Source organism: Anguilla rostrata, chromosome 2, assembly GCF_018555375.3.
Source record: "Anguilla rostrata isolate EN2019 chromosome 2, ASM1855537v3, whole genome shotgun sequence".
In the NCBI taxonomy this organism is placed as follows: Eukaryota; Metazoa; Chordata; class Actinopteri; order Anguilliformes; family Anguillidae; genus Anguilla; species Anguilla rostrata.
The window spans coordinates 48,657,658-48,684,791 of record NC_057934.1 but is presented as its reverse complement, the minus strand read 5'-3'; the positions used below and the strand labels follow the sequence as shown (position 1 = coordinate 48,684,791).

Here is a 27,134-nt window from a genome sequence, read left to right as displayed (position 1 = left end):
CAGGGTCCCCTGTAAATTGGTGTGGTGGAGTAATTTAAAAAAAGAAATCTGGCTCCAACCATATGTCTAGAGGTATCCAATCTTTCACACCCCTTGCAGTAAATATGAATCAACTATCAACTGATGTGGACCCTATTCCTCACTATATGTGGAATTATGTGAACATGCCCCTATCAGGCCCAAGTGTGTTGTATGTCAGGTTTGGTTTAATAGCCTTTAAGTAATCTGTTGTCATGAATATGCAGTACATACAAATATCAGCTGGGGCTGGTGGGCCTTAGGAGTAATGGATATTGCATAAGCCCCCATAGTGAGCTAAAGGCTATTCAGTCTTATCGTGTTTCTCAGTATGTTTTATAAAATGGAACTTAAAAAGGTTAACAGACACATACCAGACAAAATATGTGATTTTTGATCCACATTCATATTTTCACAAAAATCATTAAAAAAATTTTATGAATGCAGAGGCAAGTGATTCTGCTGAGTGAATATGAAATGGCACACATATTGATTAAGAAAAAAAAGTTTACAGTGTTTCTGGAGTTTAAAATTATAAAGTAAAAAGCTGAAATAACCCTGATAAATCATTCATGACTGTTAAAGCAATGTCCAATATCATATACGGCCCCTGCTGCTAGCTTGGGAGAGTGCAGACTATCGATGACGCAAGCCGCGCTTGTGCAGAGCAGGGGCGGAGGAGACCCATTCATACGCATGTACAGACAGCAAGCTTTGAGCTGCTAATTAGTACTGTCAGGTGTGCCAAATTAGGGTTGAAATGAAAACCTACAGGATGGTAGATCTCCAGAAACAGGGTTAGTTACCACTGGTATAACTGATAAATTGTAAGTTTGTTTACTGTGGGATTTATAATCATATTTGTATATTGATATTTAACTGCAATCAAATAATTTCTACTTATTGGACATGAACACACTCACACCTTCATAAAATAACTTTAAATTTATTATTGTATTTAATTGCATTGATTATATTTAACTTGCTACTCATATATTTCATCTTCTTACTATAGGGGAGGTTTTATTACTGGTATAGATTTTAAAAAATGATTATGCATGCAGAAGCTGTGGGAAATGGAGAGATGTGGGGTATGACCTTACATGTCAGAACGCTGGTGTAGCAGTGGGTGTGAGTGGGCATCAGTAAGCAGTCAGCTGCAGAGATATGCAATATGGAAAGAGCACCACCAAACTGGCAGATTGGGAGATGAAGGCAGCCGTTAACAGATGTGTCAGACTTATTTGTGAAATGACAAGAAAGAAAGTATGCTTTCATTAAAATCACACTTCTGGTACGATGGTTGATGGTTTCGTTTAAGCATGACTGTTTTTATACATGTGTACACTTTTATTCATGAACTTTATATTGTAATTATACTTTTGGACTAATGGACTAATTAAAAAGAGGGAATAAAGGTAGACCTGACTATCTATAACTATGGTGGCACTGGGAAGCTTACCTTATTTTTTTGGTCTGTCAACTACACTGTTTTCTCTTTCTCTCCAGTAAATGCATTTTGTAAATGCATTTAGCGTTCACAGTTTTTCATCAGTAGGATCGCATCACATTATCACATGCAGAGGCTGGACTCACTGGAAAACATTTAATCAAAATTAATCATTGTGATTCTGTCAATCTTTTTACAAACAAGCATGTTGCTTAAAATGAAAACCCCTTAAAGCAACTGGAAATTAGGGTTCAACTCAATTTGTTTCTATTTCCACCCCAAAATATAATATATTTTTACTTGACTATGATGGTGAGAGAAATCATTCTGATGACAATCTGGTGATGAACCTTATTATTATTATTATTTAGTAGTAGTAGTAGTAGTAGTAGTAGCAGTTGTTATTAATAGTAGTATTTGCTGTTGTGGTACTTATTGTTGTTATATCGTTCATCATGATTTCTTATCCCACAGTTTTAAGTATATCAAAAGGGACAAACTTTAAAAAAGCAATATTACAGAATCATTTTATAGTTATCATTTTAGAATAAAAGTGTCTGCTGTTCTTTAAAATAAAGACTAGAGAATACAGTGCAATAAAGATCGAAAGCAAAATAAAAAGATGTATAACAACTGAAATAAACATTCTGAATATTCCATTTATCAAGGAACAGGTGGAAGTCTAGAAGAAGAGAGGAATGCAGATCCATGTTTTTCTTTGTTGCAATGAATAGATCCTTCAGCACCAGGGACAGCTTCTTGTCCTCATCTGGGAGGTAGCAAACACGTACTGAAACGAGGGCTTTGTGTAGACTGAAAAACAGGGAAAAAACATTTAAAGTAACATGAATGAGCCTTTAATGATGTGAGCAGGTATGTGTTTGGGAAAGAAAATACTATTCACAAGAAAGCACAATAGACCAAAAGAAAAAAAGAACACTGGAGAAATTTTTAAGGAGGGTGGGCATTATTATTTGCTTTCTTGTGGAGCTGTAATGCACCAACATTGAGACCATCTTGGCAATTATGTTCCTCTTCACCCGATGGCTGCACATTCAGTCTAAGTGACCTTGAGCTCACTCTGTGCAATAAGGACAAATTAAGATTAGGTGTCTCTTATTGAGTCAAGGAGGTCTAATACAACCTGCTTGCGTTTTACACTTTGTCAGTGTCACCAAAATAAAGAGAGGACAGAGAGAGAGAGGAAAGGGAAGGAAGGGGGCATATGAGAAAGAGACAGAGAACAGACCTGACATGGTGTGGTAATGGAAGAGAAAATTGTTTTGTGAAAGTGCCAAGGAGCGAGTATTAAACAGAAGATCGATACCCTCACAAGTTTGCGTTGCCATTTTCTACAATAAATGTTAGTGAGTCATAATGACTATGAGAGCAGCTGTGCAGTGTTTAATGACAGCCACTGATAAATCTGCTCAGATTTGCCAATCAATAGCCTGCCCTTGTAATTCTCTGTCCTTAACCATGTTTCGATGGCTCTCAACGGGTCTGTTCATAGTCAATTGCACTCATCCCAGCTTTCTTCAATCGCTACTTAGAGGTTAGGGAAGTAAGTAATAACACAGAATTATAGAATTATACAGTATATGTGTGTGTGTGTGTATATATATATATATATATATATATATATACACACACACACATCAGATGTTGTCAATTATTTACCTCATAATACACTATTGTCCTCAAAAATCACTGATGAGATTTATATGCTGTAAGAATTCCCCAGATACACCAAACATCAGAAGCATCTGAGTGGCAAAGGAATGTGTGTAGTCTTACTCGGTGCATGTAGTCAGAGTTGGTTATTTGACTCCAAAATAATGTTTTAACCTTTCCTCTGTGCTAACTGTTTTACATAGAAGGAGACTGAAAATGATCCGCCAGTAGTGTGGCTCTATGTGGATTGCAATCTATCTTGGTAGACGCGGACGTGCGTCTGGCATGTGTAGCCTGCATAGATACCATTGTGTATCTTGATACTGCACCAGTACATAGGTGAGTGACTGTGGGGTGCAGATATTCTATGTGTATGTTATGACCTTAAAACTAGGTGTGCAACGGTAAGGGTTAGAAAGTAGTGCTAGGTCAAAGTGAGCAAACTGTACTGTGTTCAACAATGGCAATATACAATGGTGAAAAAGTGTGTGTGTAGTGAGATGACTATACATCAGTGGAACGCTGGATGTCGTATTGATGGGTCTCCCCAAACCATTACACTTTTCCCATTACATACCCGAGGATCAAAGAAAAACCTCAAGTTATCAAATAAATACACAATCATAACAAAACAGTGCATCAATGATCCTGCTTGCGCTATCTCTGTAAGCTTATCACTCCAGGTTAACCTTTGTAGCTGGCTGGGCGCTAACCCATAGGTATCAAGATCTTTAGTTAGCACCGGTAATGCCATACCACCAAAGACACCAACTTGTTTCCTATGATATTGGCTTTCCCCACAATACCAAACATGATTACACTGTATTATGGAATAATATAAAAGTACCTATGCATAATAGTCTGTATGAGGAAGTGATGTATTTCAGTTTTACAGGAAGTTACACTGAACAAACAGAACTGCACCTCTGTATTTACCTCTGTATATCAGTGTTTTATGGTGAGTCCCAACTCTGATATGGAAAGGTGGTCACATCATGACATACCAAATCAAAAAGTATTTTTTGGCATAATTCTGTCATCTCTGCCTCAACTGTTTGGCTGTTTTGTTTCTCTTTGCTTCTGTTATTGAAATAGCTAGATGCTCAGTGTGTTTCCCTTTTTCCATTTCATCCAACTACCTTCACTTTTTTAAAAATGGAAATCCGAGAGAGAGAGAGAGAGAATACTGGTTCTATATTTTTTGTAATATTGTCAGATGTTACCATATATATATATATATATATATATATTCTGGAAATTGAAATATTGTGTTATTGGATTGTACAACAGGATTTTTGACTCAATCAAAAGAATGTAACCACAGAATGTGATATTATTGCCTTCATTCAGGCATTTCTATGACTACTCTAAATCTCATCTTTAAATTCCATCTACGGTGCTGTGCTGTACACCTTGCCTATAAGCTGCATTAAACCTGAAACAAATTCCACTCATTAAAAAACATCCCCCTCATTATAGCAAAAGCAATTCTAAATTCCCTTGGGCAGAGCTAAGAAGATGAATAGCATTGGTCTAATATATTGCTTACTGGTAAAGCGGTCTACTCCTTTTAAAGTGGTTTATATGCAGCTCTGTGGCAGCAAAAAGGGCCACAGAGTGAATGCATTAGTTCAATACTATTTTCACTAATAGAAATCCATTGATTGATTACAAAAGTCTGAAGTACTGCTTGGTAAAAAACCTATCAAATGTTATAATCAATGAGGTATCTGCTCTCTGGTTTACCATTGTGGAACTGCAAGGCATAGCATAGGGCACATTAATCAAGAGGACTGTTCTGCTTTTGTTTCATTTTTACTACTTTTTTTATCCATATCTACATTACGCACTGTTCACCTAATGAGTGTGTCATTTCGCAAACTGGATCTTTTACGTTTGGAATTCCTTGAAGACATATTCATGAATAAATTATATTGTTCATGAGTTAAAATGTTAATATGTACAAAAACTCATACACAAAATAGGTTTATCATAGGATTGTTAATTACGGTATTACTTGCAATACAGTATGTGCCACTGCATGATGGATACAAATAGTGTTTTTGCAGCTAAACTGAAAGCTATTTGGCAGCTTAAAGTCAATATGCAGCACTAGGAATGTCAGTACTTCTTTATAAACTGAAAATCAGAATTAAATCCTTTAGGAATAAATCCTAAAATCCTACACATTTACTGCAGTTTAAAATTCAACTAAAATGAAGTGGAAAGTCAGAAGGAATACTCAGTCAGCCTGTTTGAGGCCTCTTGCCATCACATTCATGTGTAGGTGGAATAGGGTGTCTGACCCTGAGTTTGTGCTGCGGGCCAGTCTCGACCTTAACTCCCTGTATTATTTGAAATATACCTCAGAGCTCAGTCCAAGAGAGCTCAGAAAATCGATCCCTGTATTTCTATATAGTTACAAATGTGACATTGAAATAAAAAAAGTTTCTGCTCTCAACTTTTTTGTTCTCAACATGTTTTCAGTATCTGCAAAGAGGCTGTCAGCAGCATATTCTTTGTAGAGGAAAATAAGTGGTTGTGCAGTGTGCTTAAATTAATAGCATCTTAAAGCAGCCAAGATTAGTCTTGTGAAATGTCTGGGTGTTGTGTCCAATAGCCAGTATTCAGAATTACTTTTAGTAAATTTGTTTAACAGTTAAATATAAAGATCTACATTCTCTCACCATATTCCAATTAAACCTAGTTGTTTTAAAATTAAACTTAAACACATTTACAAATCTGCTTGTGTTTTAATCATTTGTAGGGTTTGACTTGTATTATTCTGTGCATGATGCATGTGGTTTGTTACAGTGAGTGCTATGTGAATCTTTTTAGAGCATTGCATTTATCAAAAATGTAAATCCTATTTCCAGTTACACCGACAAGCCGAAATACATGTCTCCTCAGATTTCCAGGGTATAAAATTTTGGAAATATCTGAACCACATTGGAGATGTATAGGTATTGTATTTTGGTGTAGTTATTGAGGTTACTTGTGTGCTTCTGCTGTCCTACATACACTGCTATACATTTTGGTTGTTGTCATGGTCCAGTAGCCATGGCAGCAAGTTTATCCAACATTAAGCTGCAAATGCTTGTTTTGTCCTATAGGTTCATTAACCTACTACTATTGCTGAAGATATGCAATGACAAAGGCTGTGCTACTGAATATGATTAAGTACTCAATATGATGTGGTACCCACATACCCCGGCGAAATAGGTTAAGGAAGTGAGATAAAAATTTAGTAATTCCTGAGCAAGTAAGGTGTAGCAATAACATATGACATGCATTATACAGTATTAGTAATAACTACAATAAAATAGGACATATTGGCTTCTAGTTTCTAGTAATGTGATATATGTATTGTCATTTTATTAATGGTGTGTATATAGGTAGCAAAGTCACATTAATGTACCACAGTGATACAATAATATAAACTGGCCCCATGCACATTGTGATCCACCAATATAGAGCATGGTTCTCTCTTTCCCCATCTCTCACTCTCTGAAAATAGATAGATAGATATATGAAGAACAAATTCTGCTTTTGAAGTAATATTGTATTGCAATATCTGTATTGCCTTTTTCTGGATAAATTTGGACACATCATTAGTTTTAAAGTTCATTGAATTCTGTTTACTAAATGTCTTTCTAACTTTTGTTTTATTTGCATCATTTGTTCTTTTATGTGCACCACAACAAAAAAGAAGGAAAAAAATGTATGTAAAATGTGTAACAAGCTATGTCCATGTATAAAGTGTGTAATTGCAGCCTAATCAAAAGATTCCCCTACATTAACAATCCTCAATAAATTCAAGCAAGAATTGTGAAATGAGTCAGGGTGTTATTTTCAAGTGCCTAATCCTGCAAAGACAGAACTTTTATGTTCTTCAAAGGTATATTCCATCTGCTGTGGCAGCTTTGACATTAAAACATCTGGGCTGGCTGTTTGTTCCCTTACAGACAGTACTGAATTCTGCCATATACCAATTAACAAAATTATAGAACAGCTCAGAGGGCCCTTGCCAGCTTGGAGCTTGTGTATAGTTGGGTATGTTGTCTCTGAGGATGGTCTGTGTATTCCAGTCTTAGTGTTTGCATCCTATCTTTTCAGAATAAAAGGAATTATATCTTCCTCAAAGACTTCAGATATCCAGCTCTCTTGAGATTTACATTTTTTGAAAAGGAATCAATCTGAATCATAAAAAAAAACTTGAACTGCTTGTTTTCATTCCTCATTTGGGCTTTTTGAATTACTGGTCAATTAGTTTTTAATGAGGATCTGGACTATATATTTGGGTCACTTCAAGAAGATCATAATTGTAATAAATGCAGAATCTCTACAAACATGTTTAGAATGCAGTCAAAATAATTTGGTTTTATATATACATATATAGTGAGCTCCATAAGTTTTGGGACAAAGCCATATTTTTTTTGGTTTGGATCTGTACTCCACAATTTTAGATTTGTTATCAACTAATTCATTTGTGGTCATAGTGCATTTTTCAGCTTGTATTGAAGGGTATTTTAATACATTTTGGTTTCACCATGTAGAAATAACAGCACTTTTTACATACACCAGTATTTCCATCATAATGTTTGGGACAATTACGGTGTGTTTAATCGCTTCTTTACTGCAAGGATAAGAGAATGTTCAGTATCTGGTCTTAATTCTAGACTTTTGAATACCTTTGGTATTTGTTTATTGCCATTTCTCAGCATAAGGCCATGCAGCATATAAGGATATATATACTATATCACCAAAGGTCAGGGCCACCCTTTGGTCTGGGGCTGTTTTTCATGGTTTTGGTTGGTCCCCTTAGTTCCAATAAAGGCAAATCTTAATGCTACAGCATACAATCACATTCTAGATGATTATCTGCTTCCCCAACAGTTTGGGGAAGGCCCTTTCATTTTTCAGCATGACAATGCCCCGAGGCACACAGCGAGGTCCATATAGGAATCGTTTTGTCAAGAATGGTGTGGAAGAACTTTACTGGTCTCACGGAGCCCTGACCTCAATCCCATCCAACACCTTTGGGATCAATTGGAAAGCTAACTGCGAGCCAGGTCTAATCGTCCAATCAATGCCCGACTTCACTAATGCTCTTCTGGCTGAATGGAAGCAAATCCCAGCAGCAATGCTCCAACAGCTAGTATAAAGCCTCCTTCCTAAAGCCATAAAAATGAGATGTTGGGTGTCAGATGTCCGCCTACTTTTGCCACATAGTGTATATCAATTAATACCACTGGTAAAAGCTTTAATTTTTCCTCAGTGTAAAAGTGAGAACCGAAGGCTTTTATTGTACTGTTCTTTATCCCACACTCAGAGTGAATATTGGATGCCATGTTTCGATTGTTCCAATTCAAAGTCTCTTCAGTGTTGTCCATGGTCACCAGTTGAAAGCTAAACAATGCTCTCTTTCTCTGGAGGAGTTTGAAGCTGAACACCATATAACGTTCACTTGAACAAAATAATCCCCCTGAGAACAGGTGGAACACCGAAACCAGTTTCAGTTGCCACCGATGAGCAGGCGTGGGTCCATCACACAATTTCAGGCAGCATCCCTGCTGGGAGGTAACTGCCCATTATTTGACCAGTCGGTAATGCTAGCTGATGACATGACAGCCTGTTTCAGTTAAAAGGTCAGCAAACACTGTGCACGGCAGTGCTGTAATGCAGAGGGATGCCCATATAATAATAGTAAAATAACCTGTGAACAATTTAATCCTCATTGGCATTGGATACTGATTAAATGGGTATTGTTTACTGTAGTTTTTTTTTGGCTATATGTTATACTAAAAATTCAGAAACATCTTTTCTTCAATCACAAAAATTTCAGCATTTCATAATTTTCATTCATTGTTTATTGTTGCCTACAAAACTAAAGCAGTAAAGGCTTTGCAAAAACAAACTCATGTAAAAATGTGGAAAAAATAACCACAACCAAAAGAAAAATCAAAAAACAATGTGTGACATTCAATTGCGTAAATCAATCAATTAAAGGCTCAATATCATATAAATGATGGTTGTACAGGCTTCTCAATTTGGAATTTTCATCTTTGCCTTTGAGAAAAAAAAGTTGAGGTCTGCAGTTTATGACTGGCCCGCTCACATGGCAGTGATATTCTTTGCCTGAGAATGACGTTTTAATACTAGGTGGACTTCATTACTATTTACAAGGCTCACCTTGATTGTCGAGAGCCATAGGAATTTTTTTTTTCTTAGCACTATTTTAGCTAAGCTGAATACTTACCAGTCTTTCAACCATCCAATGTAAGTTAATTGTAGTATATGGTCAAAATACAAACATTTTTCCCCACAAAATATGTAATTAAAATATGTGCTTATCTGACCAAAATCTGTCTGTATAGCTAGCTAGCTGTATCATATGGCCAATAAATGTCAGTGGTCTAGTGCAACTTCGACTTAATTTGATGGCCATATTTACAATAAAAACCTAAATTAATCCATCTGTATTTGTTATGCACCAGTTTACAGTATCGGAGGATATCATCCCAAACCTTTACAAAATTGCATTCCATGTGTCCCTTTGTAAGACCAGTTAAATACCTTGCCATACAATTAGCATAAGCAATCAAACATTGTAGTTATCCAGAGGAACAGTCCGTCATATAATTATAAATCATATCATTTTTTGGTCTTTTTTTCTTTTGAGCAAAGGCCAGTCGGCCTCTTGATTTCTTGTGAAGGCATCTTTTTTCATATATATATATATATATATATATATATATATATATAATTAGAATCATACAGCAGACATGTAAGTAAAGGATTTTCCCCTTTTTTACTTTACAATACTTCTGGATTGCAATGGTTCAGTAGCCAGATTTGTAAAATACTCTGAAAATGCTGTGATATTCAATTGGCTTGACAGCATTTGAAAACCTACCCACAAGACAGTTATTTAAATGCATAATATCAGAATTTCAAAACCAAGAATAACAATTTAGCTCAGCTGGCTTTGATTGTGTACTTGTCTTCATCCCATAAAGCACCACAGCACTGTGAATGAGATAAATAACAGTGCAGTGCGGTTTAGTGTATAATTATTTCTAAAAAGAGCATAATTACTTGCATGAATTGTCCTTTGAAAGATCGTTTATTCTAAATCAGACTCTGATTTATAATCATTCAACTGTAATGCTTCTTGTCCAAAAAAATATGGTGGATTTTAGATATCTACTGCTTATAAAATATACAATTTGTGATTAAACATATAGGCTTAATGTAGTGTGTTGTTAAGTACCCACTCATTGAGACTGAATGAGAAAAAGGGAATTCATAGCAAACATATGCTTATCATTTACAGATCACGTAATACACATATGTTATTTTGCCCAGTTGTATGTTTGAGATTGAGGTTGCACGTAATTAGATTGACAAACATGTTTTTATAGTGTGTGTGTGTGTGTGTGTTTTCACAGAGGGATGCACCAGTGGATAGCAAAAAAATATACACTTTATCTGTCAAAGGTAAAGGGTTTTTGCTTGTTAGATATATTGATAAAATAGTGGCTCTCTTAATACCCTCAGACATGTGTAGCTTTTTAAAGGGCAAAAAGGGTTTCTAATGTCATTTTCTGCCAGGGAGCATAACAGTGCAGAGGTTGCAGAGGCAGCAGAGGTGAGAAACATCAATTGAAAGGGGAGAGGAGGCAGGTCAGGTCCCCAGGAGACAGTTTAATGTATGTCGGTAATATGGAAGGTCAGGGCTCCTCAGAGGTCAAGGGTACGAGAGCTCAGGGAACACTTAAGAGATATCTTGATGAGACTTGACAGGTAATAGGGAGGTGTTGCAATTTACCAAGGAGGAGATTTGATCGAAGTCTTCCTGATCATAGGTCAGACTCGGCAAGGCTATTGAATTGCTGCCCTTGTGAACCTCCCTGATCCTGAAGCTACCTTGCAAAAATCCTATATGCAATACATCCTCTGTCTTATTAAATGGCACCATCTTCTTACTCCCTTACATTAGTAGGGTAAGTGTTATGTTGCATGAAATTTGCCTGGGCATATATCTAAAGTGGAATGTCACCCAGGATGCTCAGGCCTGTAGTGAAAAGACCTTGATAATGGTTTGGCCCTTTGGAATAGCTGTTGGTTAAAATGTCTGTCTTCTTTCATAGTGCTGATTTTGTTTTGAAATGCACCACAGCATTGAAAGCGTTTTAGTTTTATCACTATTTTTCTTTGTCCTTAACTTTGAATACAATGGCTTGTATTTTTTTTTTTTAGTTCTGATTGGAACTCTAATATATAGAGTTCCATAATGTTTGGGACAAAGACATATTTTTCTTGATTTGGCTCTGTATTCCATTTTAGATTTGTAAACAATTCATGTGTGGTTAAAGTGCAGAATTAAATGCATTCTCAGAATTTAGTCTTGCAGGGTATTTTTATACATTTTGGTTTCACCATGTAGAAATTACAGCACTTATACATAGCCCCCTTCTCCCATTTCAGGGCATTGTAATGTTTGGGACAAATGGCTTCACAAGTGTTTCTGATTAGTCTTTGGAGTCTGTTATTTGTGTCAACATGAAGATGAGAGTTGTGCCAAAGAAAGTGAAAGTTGCCATTATGAGGCTGATAAATAAGAAAAAATAGTCGGAGACATAGACCAGACCTTAGGCTTACCAAACTCAACTGTTTGGAAAGAAAAAGAGCACTGGTGAGCTCAGTAATCGCAAAGGAGGACCTGTTTGTTGCAGTAGTAGTAGTAGTTAGTGGTGTGGGCCAGAGTCAGGACTTTGAACCTGACTCTGATGGCAACATGCAGCCAGTGGAGTGACCTCATCAAGGGAGGGACATGTGAGAATTTTGGATGATTGAAGTCAAGTCAGGCATCCACGTTGTGGATGAATAGTAGTGGCTGTATGGTACAGGCTGGTTGGTTTGTGAGAGGGGAGTAGCAGCAATCCAGATGGAAGATTGCCATGACCTGGAATGAGCAGCTGAGTGGAATATGTGGTCAGGTACGATCAAATCCTCCAGATGTTATACAGGAGGAATCTGCAGGACCATGATATTGCCGTGATGTGCTCCTTGTCCATGGTCAGTCCAGCTGGTCAATCATGACCACCCCCAAGTTCTTCACAGAGCGAGAGGCAGCCATCATAGTACCATCGACAGTGATGACGATTTACTGAGGTTTGGTCGGGTGTATTCAGAACAATGGAGGTAAATGACCAATCAGAATTTGGTACATCTGTAGAGCCCAACTTAACATAGACACGACAATGGTTTGGAAATAAAGGATATACATTAATTGCCTACGACAATTAATACATTAATAAGCTAACTGAAAACAACAATTTGCATAATATGAGGAATAATATAGGATTCTTAATCAGAGGAAATGATAATTGACGTTATACTGTCCATGTTGAGTCAGTGCGGGACACATTGGCTATATTGAGGGACTGTTTGGCCAGTACTGGTCATTGAAGCTTATAGGTGGGCTTGTTTTTTTCCAGGGAATCTAAACAAATTGGAGATGACAACATTATTATAGCATCTATAAAAGTCAATATGCTCCTTGGTGTAAATGAAGAGCAGGAGAGGCCCCAGGACAGATCCCTTCAAGACTCCTGTAATAAAGTGATGAGATCATGAGACAGACCCCATCCATGTGGCCTGGTAGGACCCATCCAATAGATCAGAAGCAAACCAAGAGAGGGCAGTCCTAGAAATGCCGATCTCAGTCAGTTTGGAGAACAGTAGTTGGTGTTTGACCGTGTTGAATGGTGCTGACCGGTCAAGCAGGATCTGGACAGAGGAGAAGAATGAGACTCTTGCAGTTATAAGTGCCTCCATTACAGCCAGGAGAGCAGTCTTAGTTGACTGACCATTTTGGAACCTGGACTGGTGAGAGTCAAGCTAGTTATTCTGATGGAGAAAAGATTATAATTGTTTTCGCAGTGCTCGTTCAAGAGTTTTGGACAGAAAAGGCAAATGAGATACAGGTCGATAGTTCCTGATTTCACCGGGGTCTAAGGTAGGTTTCTTAAGGTGAAGGGTGACCATCTTAAAGTCAGAGGGAATATAGCTGCAGATGGGGGAGCTGTTAATGATCGAGGACAAATAAGGAAGGAGCTAACCGGATATAGACAGGAGGACTGCTGATGGGTTGTGGTCTAGCGGACACGTAGTTGCATGGTGAGTTGTTTTGAGTTGAAGTATGTCTGTGACTTCCATCAGGACAACAATAACCCCAAACATGCTTCTGAAGCAACTAAGGAGTTTTTGAGGGCTAAAGAGTGGAATTATCTTAACTGGTTAAGTCAATTGCCTGACTTGAATCCAACTGAACATGCATTTCCTTTGCTGAAGGCAAGGCTGAAGACAAAAAGCCCCTGAAAAAAAACATAGAAATGAAGATGGCTGCAGTGCAAGCCTGCCAGTGCAACACCAGGGAAAGTACCTGTGTCTGGTGATGTCTATGGGTCGCAGACTTCAGGCAGTCATAAAATGCAAGGGATTTGCAATCAAGGACAACATTTGACAAACTTATTTTAAATTATGTTGATTTGTCCAATTATTTTTGGTCCCCTAAATTTAGGAGGGGGCTCTGTGCAAAACGTGCTGCAATTCCTATTCAGATCACCTGATATGGATGTAAATTCCCCCAAATTAAAGTCTATATAAGGTCTGTATTTATTCTCATATTCTTTTATTTCAAATCCAATGTGCTGGAGTACAAAACACCAAAATTGTGTCACTGTCCAAATGCCTACATACCACACTGCATGTGTATGTATACAAAGTGGTGTGTGTCTTTGAAATAGTGTCTATAAGAAATACTGTTTGAATATACTTGTATTCTGAGCTACTCCCCTCTGAAAATTATTTCAGTGTGCTTATTATTGCTATCCATGACCTTTCAGGGATATTTGCTTTCCTCTGGTGTTTTCTCACTTTTTAGAACATTTTTTATCAGATGGTCGTGACCTTTTTCACTCTCTGACTTTCATAGACCTGCACTTCTGGGAGTACTGCTCAAAGTTAGATTGATAGGCTACCACTGGCCCATATGGTAATTTCTATGAACAGAGGTAGATTTAACCTGTGCCCTGAACAGGTGGCTATCCTGTCTCAGGTCGTTCATTTAAGATTGATATCTTTTTAGGCTGAATTCCATCTTCTAATATGTCTGACCTCTACCTCTACCTCCTTCAACAATTTGAGCTGTCCATTCCCTTTTCATAGAATATTTGGTATATGTACAAAATAGTGATAAACTGCGAGCTAGTGATATTTTTGTAATTTGTAATCTGTAAATATTTAAATACACTGTCCTCGATACACACAAAATATTGCATTCATTCAAAATCATAGTTATTGAGGCTACATTTACTGCAGGGTGAAAAAACATCGTGTTCACAGGGAACATAACGAAAACATAAAGAAGATATTACTCTGTGCACAAGCGTGGATTGGTACTCTGGGGCTTGGGCTTCAGAGAAAGGTGGAGGAGCTCTAGCTGCATAGCAATCCTATTAATCCTATTCCCTGTGTGGGAACATTCAGAAGCAGACTCCCCAGCCCCCACTGTCCACTGGAACGAGCAAATAATCCCATACAAACTCATGTGAATGCATATATACACATGTGGTTGAAAAAAGAGGCATTCTCTGTATTGTTTAATTGTACACAAAACATGGGAATAATATTGTCCAATAAGTAGACCAGTAAAAATACAAAATGGGCATTCAAATTCACAGGCTTAGTATAATAGAGTGGTCATGCTATACATTTGGAATTTTTCACTTTACAGTAAATGTGGCTGTATTAATATGTTGGTTAAGTTTATTCGCTTTTGGTTTGTTTTCCATTGTGAGTTTTAAGCCAGCCTGGAAATGTTTCTTTGAGCCAGACTGGGAATCACTTCTGTCTAGACCTGACGGCAGTGCGTTCCCTCATTAAAATTCATTGTCTCTGTGTTGCTTTATTTACTTTTACTTTGTAATCCAGATCTTATTTACAGCTGACAGCATGACTAATTGCCAGCAAGCCAGCTGGGGCTGATGGGTTTGACTACCCTTAAGATCTTTGTGTTGATATGCAGCATGAGGATGTTGGTAACCATTAACTTAGAGCTTCTAGAACTGCTTTTATTCCTTCAGACCATAAAAACTCAGTTTGTTCTCTCTCTCTCTCTCTCACTCGCTCTCTCAACAGACACATACATGCACACATTCGCTGACACACATACAACATCAAAACACATACATTACATTACATTACAGGCATTTTGCAGACGCTCTTATCCAGAGCGACGTACAACAAGTGCATTAGTTCAAGGTGCAGAGGTGCAAAAGAAACACACTAGAGTGAAGTAAAGATCGTAGTGCCAGAAGTGACCACATAGATCAGGACTCCAACCCTGTAGAGTAGCATACATACAGTGCACACAGAACCAGTGAGCAGAGAAGAATTCAACAAATGTAGGCTGGCTTTGGTTTCTGTCACAAACACATAACTCTGAGTCAATTAGTTTGATTCCAGACAAATGACTTAGGAAGTGGGGAGATTGTATGAGAGAGCCCTGAATGCAAGCAGATTAAAGTCTCCTCTCAAACAACCTACCGTGCCCTTCTCTCACCTCAGCACAGTGTGATGAGTCTTACTAATTGAGTTTAGAATGGAGATAAAGGTCATGCTGTTGCGTCGAATTTGGTGTACTGACAGGCATCTATTCTCATAAGTTGAATTATTAGTTACCTCCGCCAAGGAAGTTATGTAATGATGTCCGTCTATCTGTCCGTTTGTCCGTCCGACCGTGACATAAATATCTGAAAAATAATGGCTGGATTACCATGAAATTTGCTGTGAACATGTTCCCAAGAGGAAGAAATCTGTTGATGTTGGTGACCTCAATGACCTTTCTTCAAGCGCCACCATCAGGCCAAACAGCTCAAGAACTAATGATTGGATTGCCAAGACTTTTGCTGTACTCATTAATGTGCGGGGAGATTGTTGGCTTGGTGGAGTCCTGCAATCTACTGAGAGCATTCTTTCTAGTTTGTAATGGGGAGTGAGTTGCCATGAATTTGTTGGAGTAAGTTAGTTGACAAAATAATAAAATTACAGTTTAGGAATTGCACTAGGACACATTCATATAAAATTGTGGAATAATGTAGACAGAAGGCAATTATAATTATGAACAGAAATGTATTGTTGTTTTGTGGACTGACTAAATAAACAACATAGGACAGGTCCAGTTTTGATCAAAAGGAAAAGAGGTTTATTCATTCAGTCAACATCTCATCCTGAAATGGTCAGATTGCCATAGTTCAGTCAGATCCGATTAGAGGACATACATTTGCAGGCAGGACACAAAAGCCTTTGAAGATGAATGCCTCAGTATTCACAGTGAGGATGTCAGGGTCCACAGTGGTGAGAAAATACTCTCTCCCTCGGAGAGAGAAACCTTAGACATTTTTCAGTGTTTATCCCCTTTTGGTCAGCAGCTAGTCTAGATCATTACCCTCTTGTTGATGAGTTTTGTAGGCTGAACTATCTTGATGTGATGCAGGTTGACCATACAATGGAAATGAGAATCAGATTAATTAATATTACTTTCCAGAGGTAACCACAGTGAAATAAACATGCCAGTTTATTGGTAGATTGCTTCTTTATTTTGGCAATAATCCACCATCACTATTCTTCTTTCAATGTTTAATGAATGCTCTTAATTCTAGGAGATAAGTGATTTCCGAAAGAAAACAATTATGCCACAGGAATACATCCACACAGCCAACCAGAACTAATGTGAAAGGGGTTTCAAATGGCAGTGTCCCTCTTGTATCCAGGAGGCATTAGTTCTAATGAGGTCTAAGAAAAAAAGAGGTCTAAGATAAAAAGGTCAATTAAATATTTTATGATGCAGAACAACTGGCAGAACACAGCTATTGTATTTGCTTTATCATAGGTTGTGCTAATAATGCTACATGGTCAAGATGGCCATGAGACTGTGAAAATTCCATAATGTGATATTTTTGGGGTTGTCTCTAAAATCATTGATACATTATTTAAAATATTTTGTATAACATTGTTGTGGAATTATTGGTTTAAAAAATAGAAAGTAAAGTATGTATACCATATAAATTAATTGAATGTGAATGACATTAATGGATGGCATTCACATTACTATTCAAATATGTACTTTTCAACTAAAATACATTTGCCTATGGATTAAAAATTGCAATAAGGTATCAACACATTTTGTCTACCCGTATATGTGCATGGCTTCCACCCAAATACTTATCATAGCCTTGCAAAGAATTTACATTTCTAACCTCTCAGTCTTTTGTCTGTATAATATAACTACATTTGTTGAAAGTAAGGCATTTTACTGAATCAATCAATCATCAAACCATGTTGTAGAAAGTCTGTATTATGGGAATCATTAGCATACTATTAACACACATTATTGAATGCATCATGAGTCCTCTAGCTTTGAATCAGAGTTGCATATACCTTTTTGGATACCAACACCCTATATGATAGCAAATTCCATAGTGATACTAAAACAAACAGAAACAGCATTCTTTAAATTAATGAATGAGGATTAAGAAATGTAATGTGATAGGAAAAGCCAATGAAATTAATAGCTTCATCCTGCCTGCTAAATTATTTGTACTGGAATCATTTTAGAAGCAGCTTAGTTTATTTCTATAAATGATTCCTTTAATAGACATGAAGGATATAATGGCATACAAATGACTTTATAGCATGTTGTCAAAAACTGTTTGATATTTATGAAGACCTGGCTTTTTTATGGATCACAAATGTCATGGTGCAATTTACTTATGAAAAATATGAAATCCAGTGATAGATTATTTCTGTTGGTGATACCATGGATAGGCAAGGTCTATTAACAAACAGAGGCATTACATAACAACCAGACAACAGAAAACAACCAGGGAAAGCCTATTGGTAATTGCCAAAATCCAGGAAACACTTGAGTTAATTGAGGATGCAAAGTAGGTGCTTCTACACAGGTGTGGTTCCTGAGTTAATTAAGAAATTATCATCTCTAATTGCTTAGTTAACATCTCTAAAAACATCATACACATTATTTTGTTGGTGATGATGGCTAGAAGCGATCTCAGTGACTTTCAAAGAAGGCTGGTTGTTGGGACACATTTGGCAAGAGCTGCTAAACTTTTTTTTTTGTTTCACAATGGCTGTGGTAATATATTTGCATGGAAGACTGAGGGAGAAAAACACCATCCACCAGGGGCAGGTGTGGTTGAAAGCACATACATAATGTCCATGCATGGAGATGCAAGGCAAAACATATGAGCAACTCTGAGTCAGTTGACAGCAAATATCAATCTAGGGCACTTTCTAGGCCATCTTCTCAAGAATAGTCCATTGAGAACTTTACAAAGAAAGATACTGTGGTTGGCATTTTATATATTTTGACAGTTACCTGTCAGTAATAATACATAGTTGTGATGTCACCAACAAATTGATCATTATTGCCAAGAAAGGTTATATGACTAAAGTGCCAAATCTAGTTTTGTGTGTGAAACTGATATTACCGGAATCGCGTGAAATGCTGGCTTACTTTGAAAAAATAATTTAGCGTCAGGACAAAGTGCCATAGCAGTTAGATTGAATGATCCCAAAACTCTACCATACTCATGTGAAATGTGACTTTATATTTAGAGTGGAAAAGGGAAATGTCTTCTGTTAACCTGTGTTGATTTTATGAGGCATGATGAAATAGATATTCCCCTGGTTTCAATCAATTTTTTTAACCTGGCTCAGAATTGAATGCATGTTTCCTCACAAAAAGACAAATGTTTGAATCAAGGCCATTGGTTCAGTAACTCATGCTTAGATGGACTGGGCCTCATTCTGTTCATACAGTTGTTAGAAAAGGCCTCTGGGACGTTTGGTAGCCATTGGTCACTTCAAGTTTCTCTGCACTCTTAAAACTGCAGATACAGCTCAATCTGAAGACATTTGTACAGTCATTATATGCATGTCCCAGGTCTTGAGTCAAAGACGGGAGTCTAGCTTCACAAAAGGTCACTGAAGGCAATCGGTTCTCCTTCACAACCCCAAGATTGCTCCTTTTCATTTTCAATCCTATCTTAAATCACAGCAAACAACGACTCCCATGGGTCCTTAATGACACTGCACAGTGAACCAAAAATACAAAAAAAAAAAAAAAAACTAGTGGATCTGAAATGCTGTTACAGTGTACAAAGGGCCGGGGGGAATGATTACTCTTCTGTGAGGTCAGAGATTTCCCCTGCAGGGCGAGGGGCACAGTAGACTGTCGAGGATGCTAATATCCCTCATGCCTGCTGGCTGAGACATTACCAAGCACTATACATTACAAACCACTCTGGAGGGTCATTATCTCACACTGTTGACCGTTTAGACCACTTAGAATGATTAGTTGTATGGTAAGTACTAATTAAGGTCTCTTTATAGTGCAGCTATTTGTACAAATCTAGGACCATTTCAAGATTTACTGGAGAGCTGATTTTAGGGTAATCTGAAGGTGAGACCCTAGCCAAAAAAAAGAAAGAAAGTGTGTGATCTCCAGGCTGGGTCCTCATTGCTTGACACGATGCAGGGGACTGAACATCAGAATGGTTGTTTTAGACTTATAGGATGCACCTCTCCAGATGTGTGTGCAGTTCATTCACTGTGCTTCACAAAGTCCCAGCTGCACCCAGAAATAACTGCAATGGTGAAAGTGTCATGATGGTGAAATATGGTGAAACTGAGTGGTGAAAAACCATCGGCCACCTAATCAATTAATTACCTGAACAGCGAAAAAACAAAAAAAAAGTTTACTGAATGTTTATTGTGAAAAACCAAATGCAGAAAATGTTGGGTGCTGTGTGAAGTCTATTATTTTCAAGTGTGCTAAGAGTTTGATTATTATTATTATTTGTTACAGATTTTAATTGGAGCTTCCTCTGGGCCCAGCACGAAGCTTGAAGACTCCATTGATGTGAGTTGAATGGCTGTGTTTCTATGCTTTTGTCTAGAAAGGCTGTTGTCTTGAGGGTGATTTGAAGAATGAATAATTGTGAGAAAAATGGGCCTTTCTGGGTCCATCTCTATCTCTTTCTGTCTCTCTCAGAAGCATACACAAACACACACGCACAAATGCACACACACACACGCGCACACACACACACGGACACACAATCACAGACATAGGCACATGGGTGCTCATCTGTTAAGGTGTAGTGATTTGACTTGAATTATTGTTGTGCTATATTTTATAGACAAGTAGCAACATCTCCTTTTAAAATTGTTATTTTTTAATGTTCAGGCATTAAAAGCTTGACTTCATCATACAAATTGCAGTATAAGGCCATTAGATGAACTGTGCATACATTCACTGACAAAGTATATCATATCAGAAACAGGGTTCTATAATTATGAGGCATTACATAAGAACTGCTATGGATGACCCAAATTATATTGTATGGTGTTCGTTATCCTTCATGCTTTGTGTAAAAGTTAAAAGTTATGCAGTAGGGGTTTCTTTTTCTGTTTTGAAAACTGAATAATTGAATCTGATTTCCTGTGTCTCACAGTCACAACCACTGGCTCCAAGTCATGCAGGCTCATGTCCACTGGGGGTGGGGGTGGAGGTAAAGGTGGGGAGGGGTTGCTGCCTCAGAGATTTGACAGTTCGGTTGACAATTAGGAGATGCTTGTGGCTATTTTGTTTTTAAGCAAGAAAGAACATGGGTGGTGTACTGTATACTCAGCTGTGTCTGTGAAGCCTTCTACACCAAAATATGAATTCAATGGAAGCAATGTAAACATATGTAATACACCAGTACTGTAGCATAATGGTTAGGGAATCAGGCGTGTAACTCCAAGGTTTTAGGTTCAGTTCCGACTGACACTGGACCCTTGAGCAATTGTTTCGGTAAAAATCCAGCTGTATCAGTGTGTGACACGTGAAGAATGTATGCTATGTAAATTGACCTGGATTATAGTATCTTCTGAATGCTCAAAAGGCATGTGTTTAAGAACACCCTTTGTAGATATCATAGTTCATGGTAGCAGTTGATCTAAGCTGGAAAGGGGGAGAAACTGGGTTAGCTATTGCATTTGTGCAGGACAACTGCAGAACAGAGATGTAGTTCATCAAAGGAACAGCTGGCCTTGTGTTTTACTTTGGCAGATTTCCAAAATTAAGTTTTTATATACATCTTGCCCTCAAATATGCCCACTAAATAGAAAAGGATCTGTCTGGTTCAACCCAGTCAGATTGATCTCACAAAAAATACAACCCTCTCCCTGTTAAGACTGATGGGAAAATGATTGATTAATCATTGTTTGACAAAAAAGTAATAGCTTAATTCAATGTGTTCTCATTTGACATAAAGCTGCAATTTGTGTATCCTTTTGTGGGAGGTAGAGTTCATTATCAATATTTTTCAGTTTAATTAAGGTAACACCAAAAAATGACCAAGAGTTCACTGGAAAATAAATGTAATGAAAGACAGATGACAGGATAATCTAGCACATTCCTGCACTGATCAGCCTGCTTGTTATTGGTCTCTGTGGAGAGAGTGCCTTCGTCCTGCAGTCACAAGACTGCATTGTGCACCTTGACATGCAACGGTCACATCGATATTAGTCATATCGATAATTATATTTGGTAAAAAATTGCCATCCAAATAAATTATATTTGGATGGCAATATTTCTTGACATGACTGTAGTATAGCATATTAGTTCCCTGTGCAGTTTGCTATGCTATGTTTCAATTTGTATTCCACTTTTATTGATACAGTATGTGATTTAAGTGTGTAAAAAAAAGTACCATGACTATATACTGAGAGTTATTATATTTAATGTACCATATATTTTCTGGGTCTGCCAAAAATAATAAATAAATAAATAAACATTGGCACATTGCTTCAAGTTTGCTTATTGGTATCCATTATTTTTAGAGTGGATGAGTCATGGACCATCTAATGTGCTAATATACAGTGAGCAAAGAAAGGAAATGATTCATCCCAATGAAAACATGCAATCATTTTGTGTTTCTTTTTTCTTCCTTGTCATTTCAATTAAATCTGATGCACATTAACATATCTTAAATAATAAACTGGAGCAAAAAAGATGCATGAGGTGTATACATGCCAAGGGTTTTTTATGATTTTATTCCACAGGTCTATGCTATGAATCATTAAAATTAGCTATAGATTAGTAAATGTGATGACAACACTGACATTTAGGTGAACAAAGCTAGGTTTTCAAATAGCTAATCTGTATTAAAAGCAGTGACAGCTTTCTCACCGTTAATACATTTTCTGTTGTGTATTTCATAATGTATTTGTGTTTTATGTTGTATTTGACACTGTAGGGCAAAGTGTGAAAAAAAGTTTGTTTTCCAGCAGGGAGCAAGTCAGTATTTCAAAACAAGTTTTTTTTAAATATATGTGCAAGGAATGATTAATAAAATCAAGCCTCTGTCAATCAGAAAATATTAGGTTGCCAAAAATCAGTCACTCATAATTACAGTATGCTTGTGGATGATACATTTTACATCAATACTGACTCCTGATGACAAATGGCAGTAGATTCCTCAGTAAAAATCTGATGACATCTTCATTCCCTTAGCTAATTGTCCATGGAGGCTTTCTGTGTCATATACAAACTGTCATGAAATCCATGAATGTCATGTCATGTCATGAATATCTGAAAGCATTTTATTATTATAAGGTATCTTTCATCTTCTCTCCCTCTCGGTCTCTCTTGTTCTGAAAATATCAAGACTTAAATTAGAAATTTTGATTTCTGTATGTTTCAAAATTCATAACATAGGAAATGGAATTGACATTTTAAAGTGAGAAAGGATGAAAAAATGCAACAAATGATCTTGGCTCCAGACTTCACAAATTTACTATATACTCTACATGCGCGCTCCTTTTGGTACCTAATTTTTGATGCCAGACAGCCTATGAAAGAGAGACTGTATAGTTTGATACAGGTTAATTATTCATGGACTCCTCTCCTGAGGTTGTATTACCTCAGAAACAGCCATACATGCCCAAGCTCCCTATTCCACATTCACAGATGAGGGGGGTGCTTTGGATCATGAGCTGTTCCTTCCTTTTTCCACATTTTTGGCTTATCATCGCTTTGGTAAAGGTTTATTTTGGTCTTATCTTTCCGTACAACTTTGTTCCAGAACTCTTCCGGCCTTTCTATTCTTGCTGCTGATGAGAGGTTTGCACCTTGCAGTGTAGACTCTATAATTTTGCTCTCAAAGTCTTCTGCATACTGTGGCTTGTGATATTTTCATCCCTGCTCTCTGGAGACTGCTGTTGACATTACTGACCATTGTTTTAGGGTTTTTCTTCAGATTTTCTTTGGATTTGTTTGTCATTAACTGGAGATGTTTTCCTGGGTCAACCTGTACGGTGTTTATTATTTGGTTTCTTTGATTTTCAAGACCTTCCAAACTACTGTGGCCTCACCGTAAGAAAGTACCAAATCCTAATCGAGGGCCTTTCTTGCATGTTCTCCTCGTGCCCACGTGGGTTCCGTCGGGTTCTTTGGATTCTTCCCACAGTCCAAAGACGTGCAGTCAGCTAATTGGAGACTCTGAATTTCCCACAGGTATGAATGTGTCAATGAATGATGTGTGGGCCCTGCAAAAGATTGGCAACCTGTCCATGGTGTATTCCTGCGTCTCGCCTTCTGCATACTGGGATAGGCTATACCCCCCCCCCCCCCCATAAACCAGACCAGAAATAAGCAATTTAGAAAATGATTGAATGGGTGGATAACATACAGACATTTATTAATTATGTGCAATGCATAATAATAATAATAATTTTAAGTTCCTAAAATTATACATAGTCATCATGCTGCTTAACTCTTTTGGACTTAATGTCCAATGTCAAAATATGTACAGTATATGCTGAAGAAAAAAAAAGACTTAAACAAAAGACTGATTCTGTTTGTAGTATTTCAGGGACTCAAGGAGTACTGTATAGAGCAGATCAGAGGCCATTTTAAAAGATTTTGTTTTTGATAAGTCAACTGAACAATATTGAAATGTGGCCGTGGGTCTTTCCTTTGAAAGTGTGAAAGTGTAAAAGGCAAAAGCATTTCTCACATCTATGAAAGCACCCATACCTTTTAGAGCAACAAAGACAACACAGTCATGCCCTTTAAGTATACCCATCACGCACTGTGATACAATTTTTTAAAAAAGAGTCCTTCTTGGCCTAAGTTAGCCTAAACTTACAGAGCGAGGCAGTCATGTTAATATTTAAGTGGTGGAACAGTCTATTCTATTACCTCTGAAGGTCTGTCACCAGACTTGCTCCATAGCCCCATTATCTAATTATTGTGTCTCAAATTGTATTAGAGCCTCAGCAATTTGTCTGCTATAAGAAGAGTAATTGGCATTTTGGTTACTGTCTCATGTTTAGGGGATTTAGTGAGGCCAGGTAACAAAAATGCCAATGCCGGTCAATCTAGATTAACTTAATCTCAGCTGTGATACAACAGTTGAGCAAGACTAGAGACCACTTTTACAATGAAAAGAAAATAAATCCTATTTGTCATCCCAGTGGTATTGCTATCGTGGAAAAGCAAAAATAATTTGCACTTAAGAAAAGATTTTTATGAAAAATAATTCTGCAGTTAATCCTTAGTCTTTTGTGCATGTTTTCTGTGTTTCCGTGTTTAACAGTATATTTAGTGTATTTTAACTTTAATTTCAACATTTACATAACAATTTGCAATATTGTATCTGATAAAGATGTCATCCTTTCTGTAACCTTTTGCTTTACTTCTTCATGTGAAGTTACAACACACATATATTCCAAAATAATGTATTAGGATAGGATGATAAATTGAATGTGTACATTTGTCTGAATGCCCCTTAAGAAAAAAATCACAATGTAAAATCTTCAAAATGAACAACGCATACAGCTATTCACATTTAAATTCTAGGCGAGTAAAGGTGGATTTACTTTTTATTCTGTGCTGACTTCAACATCCTTTTCATACTCACTTAGCATACCCTTTTATGCCCCCCTGATTCATGGTAAACCCTGAATTACAAATAAATGCTCCATTTCATTTCTGTCGGATTTTAAAATATTTTCTGACCTCACAGGTAATGAAATTCATGCATTATTTTTCTCTCTAAAATTGGGACATTTTGAAATCCAAGGACAGGGTTTGTATACCATTATTTAGAAAATATATCAAATGCCACTTGCCACTAAATGTTTGTCTTCAGATCGGTTGTATAGGGACAGGAATGAGAGGAAGCAGTGTTGTTATTTGAATCTGGGCTCTAGCTCCATGATAAGTTAGAAGCTTTATAAATATGGATCGTCTCTAGTGCACATACTACAAGGGCAGATTAGTTGCTTTTTGGAAGTTGATGATTGTGTCATTAATGATGACATGCAAGAACACTCACATTTCTAGACAGACCTATAACATTTCCTCCCCTCCTGCTGCTACCCAACTTGTCATTTTAATTTACTTAAGCTGGAATCATATCCTGGAATGCATTTAATAGACGTCCTTACAGAAACCAAGGACAACCACTGAATACAATGGGTCTCCTTTCATTGAGAATACTGTATAGCTAGAACTGTAATCATCATGGCCTCAATAGTAAACTGAGATAAATATTGTGTGTCAAAGACAAACATCATTTTATTTTCCTCGTGATCATGGATCTGAATAAGATATTTTACAAAAATGATTTGTGAGAAATTATCAAAATGAGCAACACGTATTTACAGCAAAATGTTACATCCAGTGTCAGTGTCGACTGTTATTTCTTCATATCCAAAACTGAGAAAACTGAAACAAAAATAACACTGGTCTTGATGAGCTTCAGCTCATGTGGGCTATTTACATGGCTTCATTTGGTGCATAATGGTGTCCTTATTACAAGTGACATTACAAGCCAACCAGATGCATGTCATATTAATGTTGCCCTCATTAACTCACAGGAAACACCAGGTACCCACTCAAACTTGGCCCAAGGGTGCTGAGCTCTAGTCATTTGTGCAGGACACATCATTTTTCATGTCTTCACTGTAATGTAGCCAGGTTTTATTCTACTGAATGTTGTGATTATTTTATAATATTCTGCGGCTTAATATTGGTTAGGTAATGAACATAAAACTGACATTGTATACTTTTTGCTTGATTGATGTTTCTTAAATTACCACATTGCACATTTATAAATAGTGTGGGAATTATTCTTTGTCTAAATGACACCAAATGCTATACTGTAACAGGTGAAGAAAATTGTTATATAATATAGAATATAAAATATATAATATAGACGGGTGACAAAGCAAAAACCTGAATACATGAGTGGAGAAACATAACAAATGCATAAATCCCTCATTACAAAGATGAAAATAAATAAATAAATAAATAAATAAAATAAAAATAAATAAATGCAATGCCTGTAAAGCCTCAATGTAAGTGGGAAAATGGAGAAACAGTCTGAGTAGGTGGCATCTGACTGCCTAGCTCAAATTCAAATGCTTCTAGTGCCATTAATGAATAAATGCATCAATCAAGCAAAGCAAATCATTCATCTGCTTTTTTGTACATGAGTAGATACCATTATTTGTCTTTAATTTACACTCTTATATAGGAACCTGGCTCTCTTCAAAAAATGTGCTGATATTATATTGAGTGTCTTGTTTCTGTTTAATGATCATTTTCTTGCATCAGTTATGATCACAAAGAAAGCATACTTTGCACGGCAGGCTATTATAGAAATTCAAGTCTTTGAATACCTGTAGTGAAATAGTATGCTCATGCTATCATTAGCTATTTCCAAACAAGTTCCAGATTTACTTATATGTTAAATAAAACAGTACATCTATTATTGAAATATAAGTCAAACCTTATCAAACCTGCATCAGGTATTTTTGACAAAACATATATTTTTACTTTACTTTT

The 27,134-nt window shown here is 36.9% G+C and overlaps 1 protein-coding gene across 22 annotated transcripts in view; it reads left to right on the top strand.

Annotated features, from left to right (window-relative positions):
• LOC135248276 (RNA binding protein fox-1 homolog 1) overlaps window positions 1-27,134 on the top strand; it is a 648,052-nt gene that overhangs the window by 177,215 nt on the left and 443,703 nt on the right. For all 22 annotated transcript variants that reach the window (XR_010328399.1, XR_010328398.1, XR_010328401.1 and 19 more), the window contains one exon: window positions 20,100-20,153. Coding sequence is in view for 15 of the 22 variants with exons in the window: in XM_064322712.1 (XP_064178782.1) it covers window positions 20,100-20,153 (54 nt within the window). In the remaining 7 variants the exon portion in view is untranslated. The remainder of the gene's footprint in view (window positions 1-20,099; window positions 20,154-27,134) is intronic.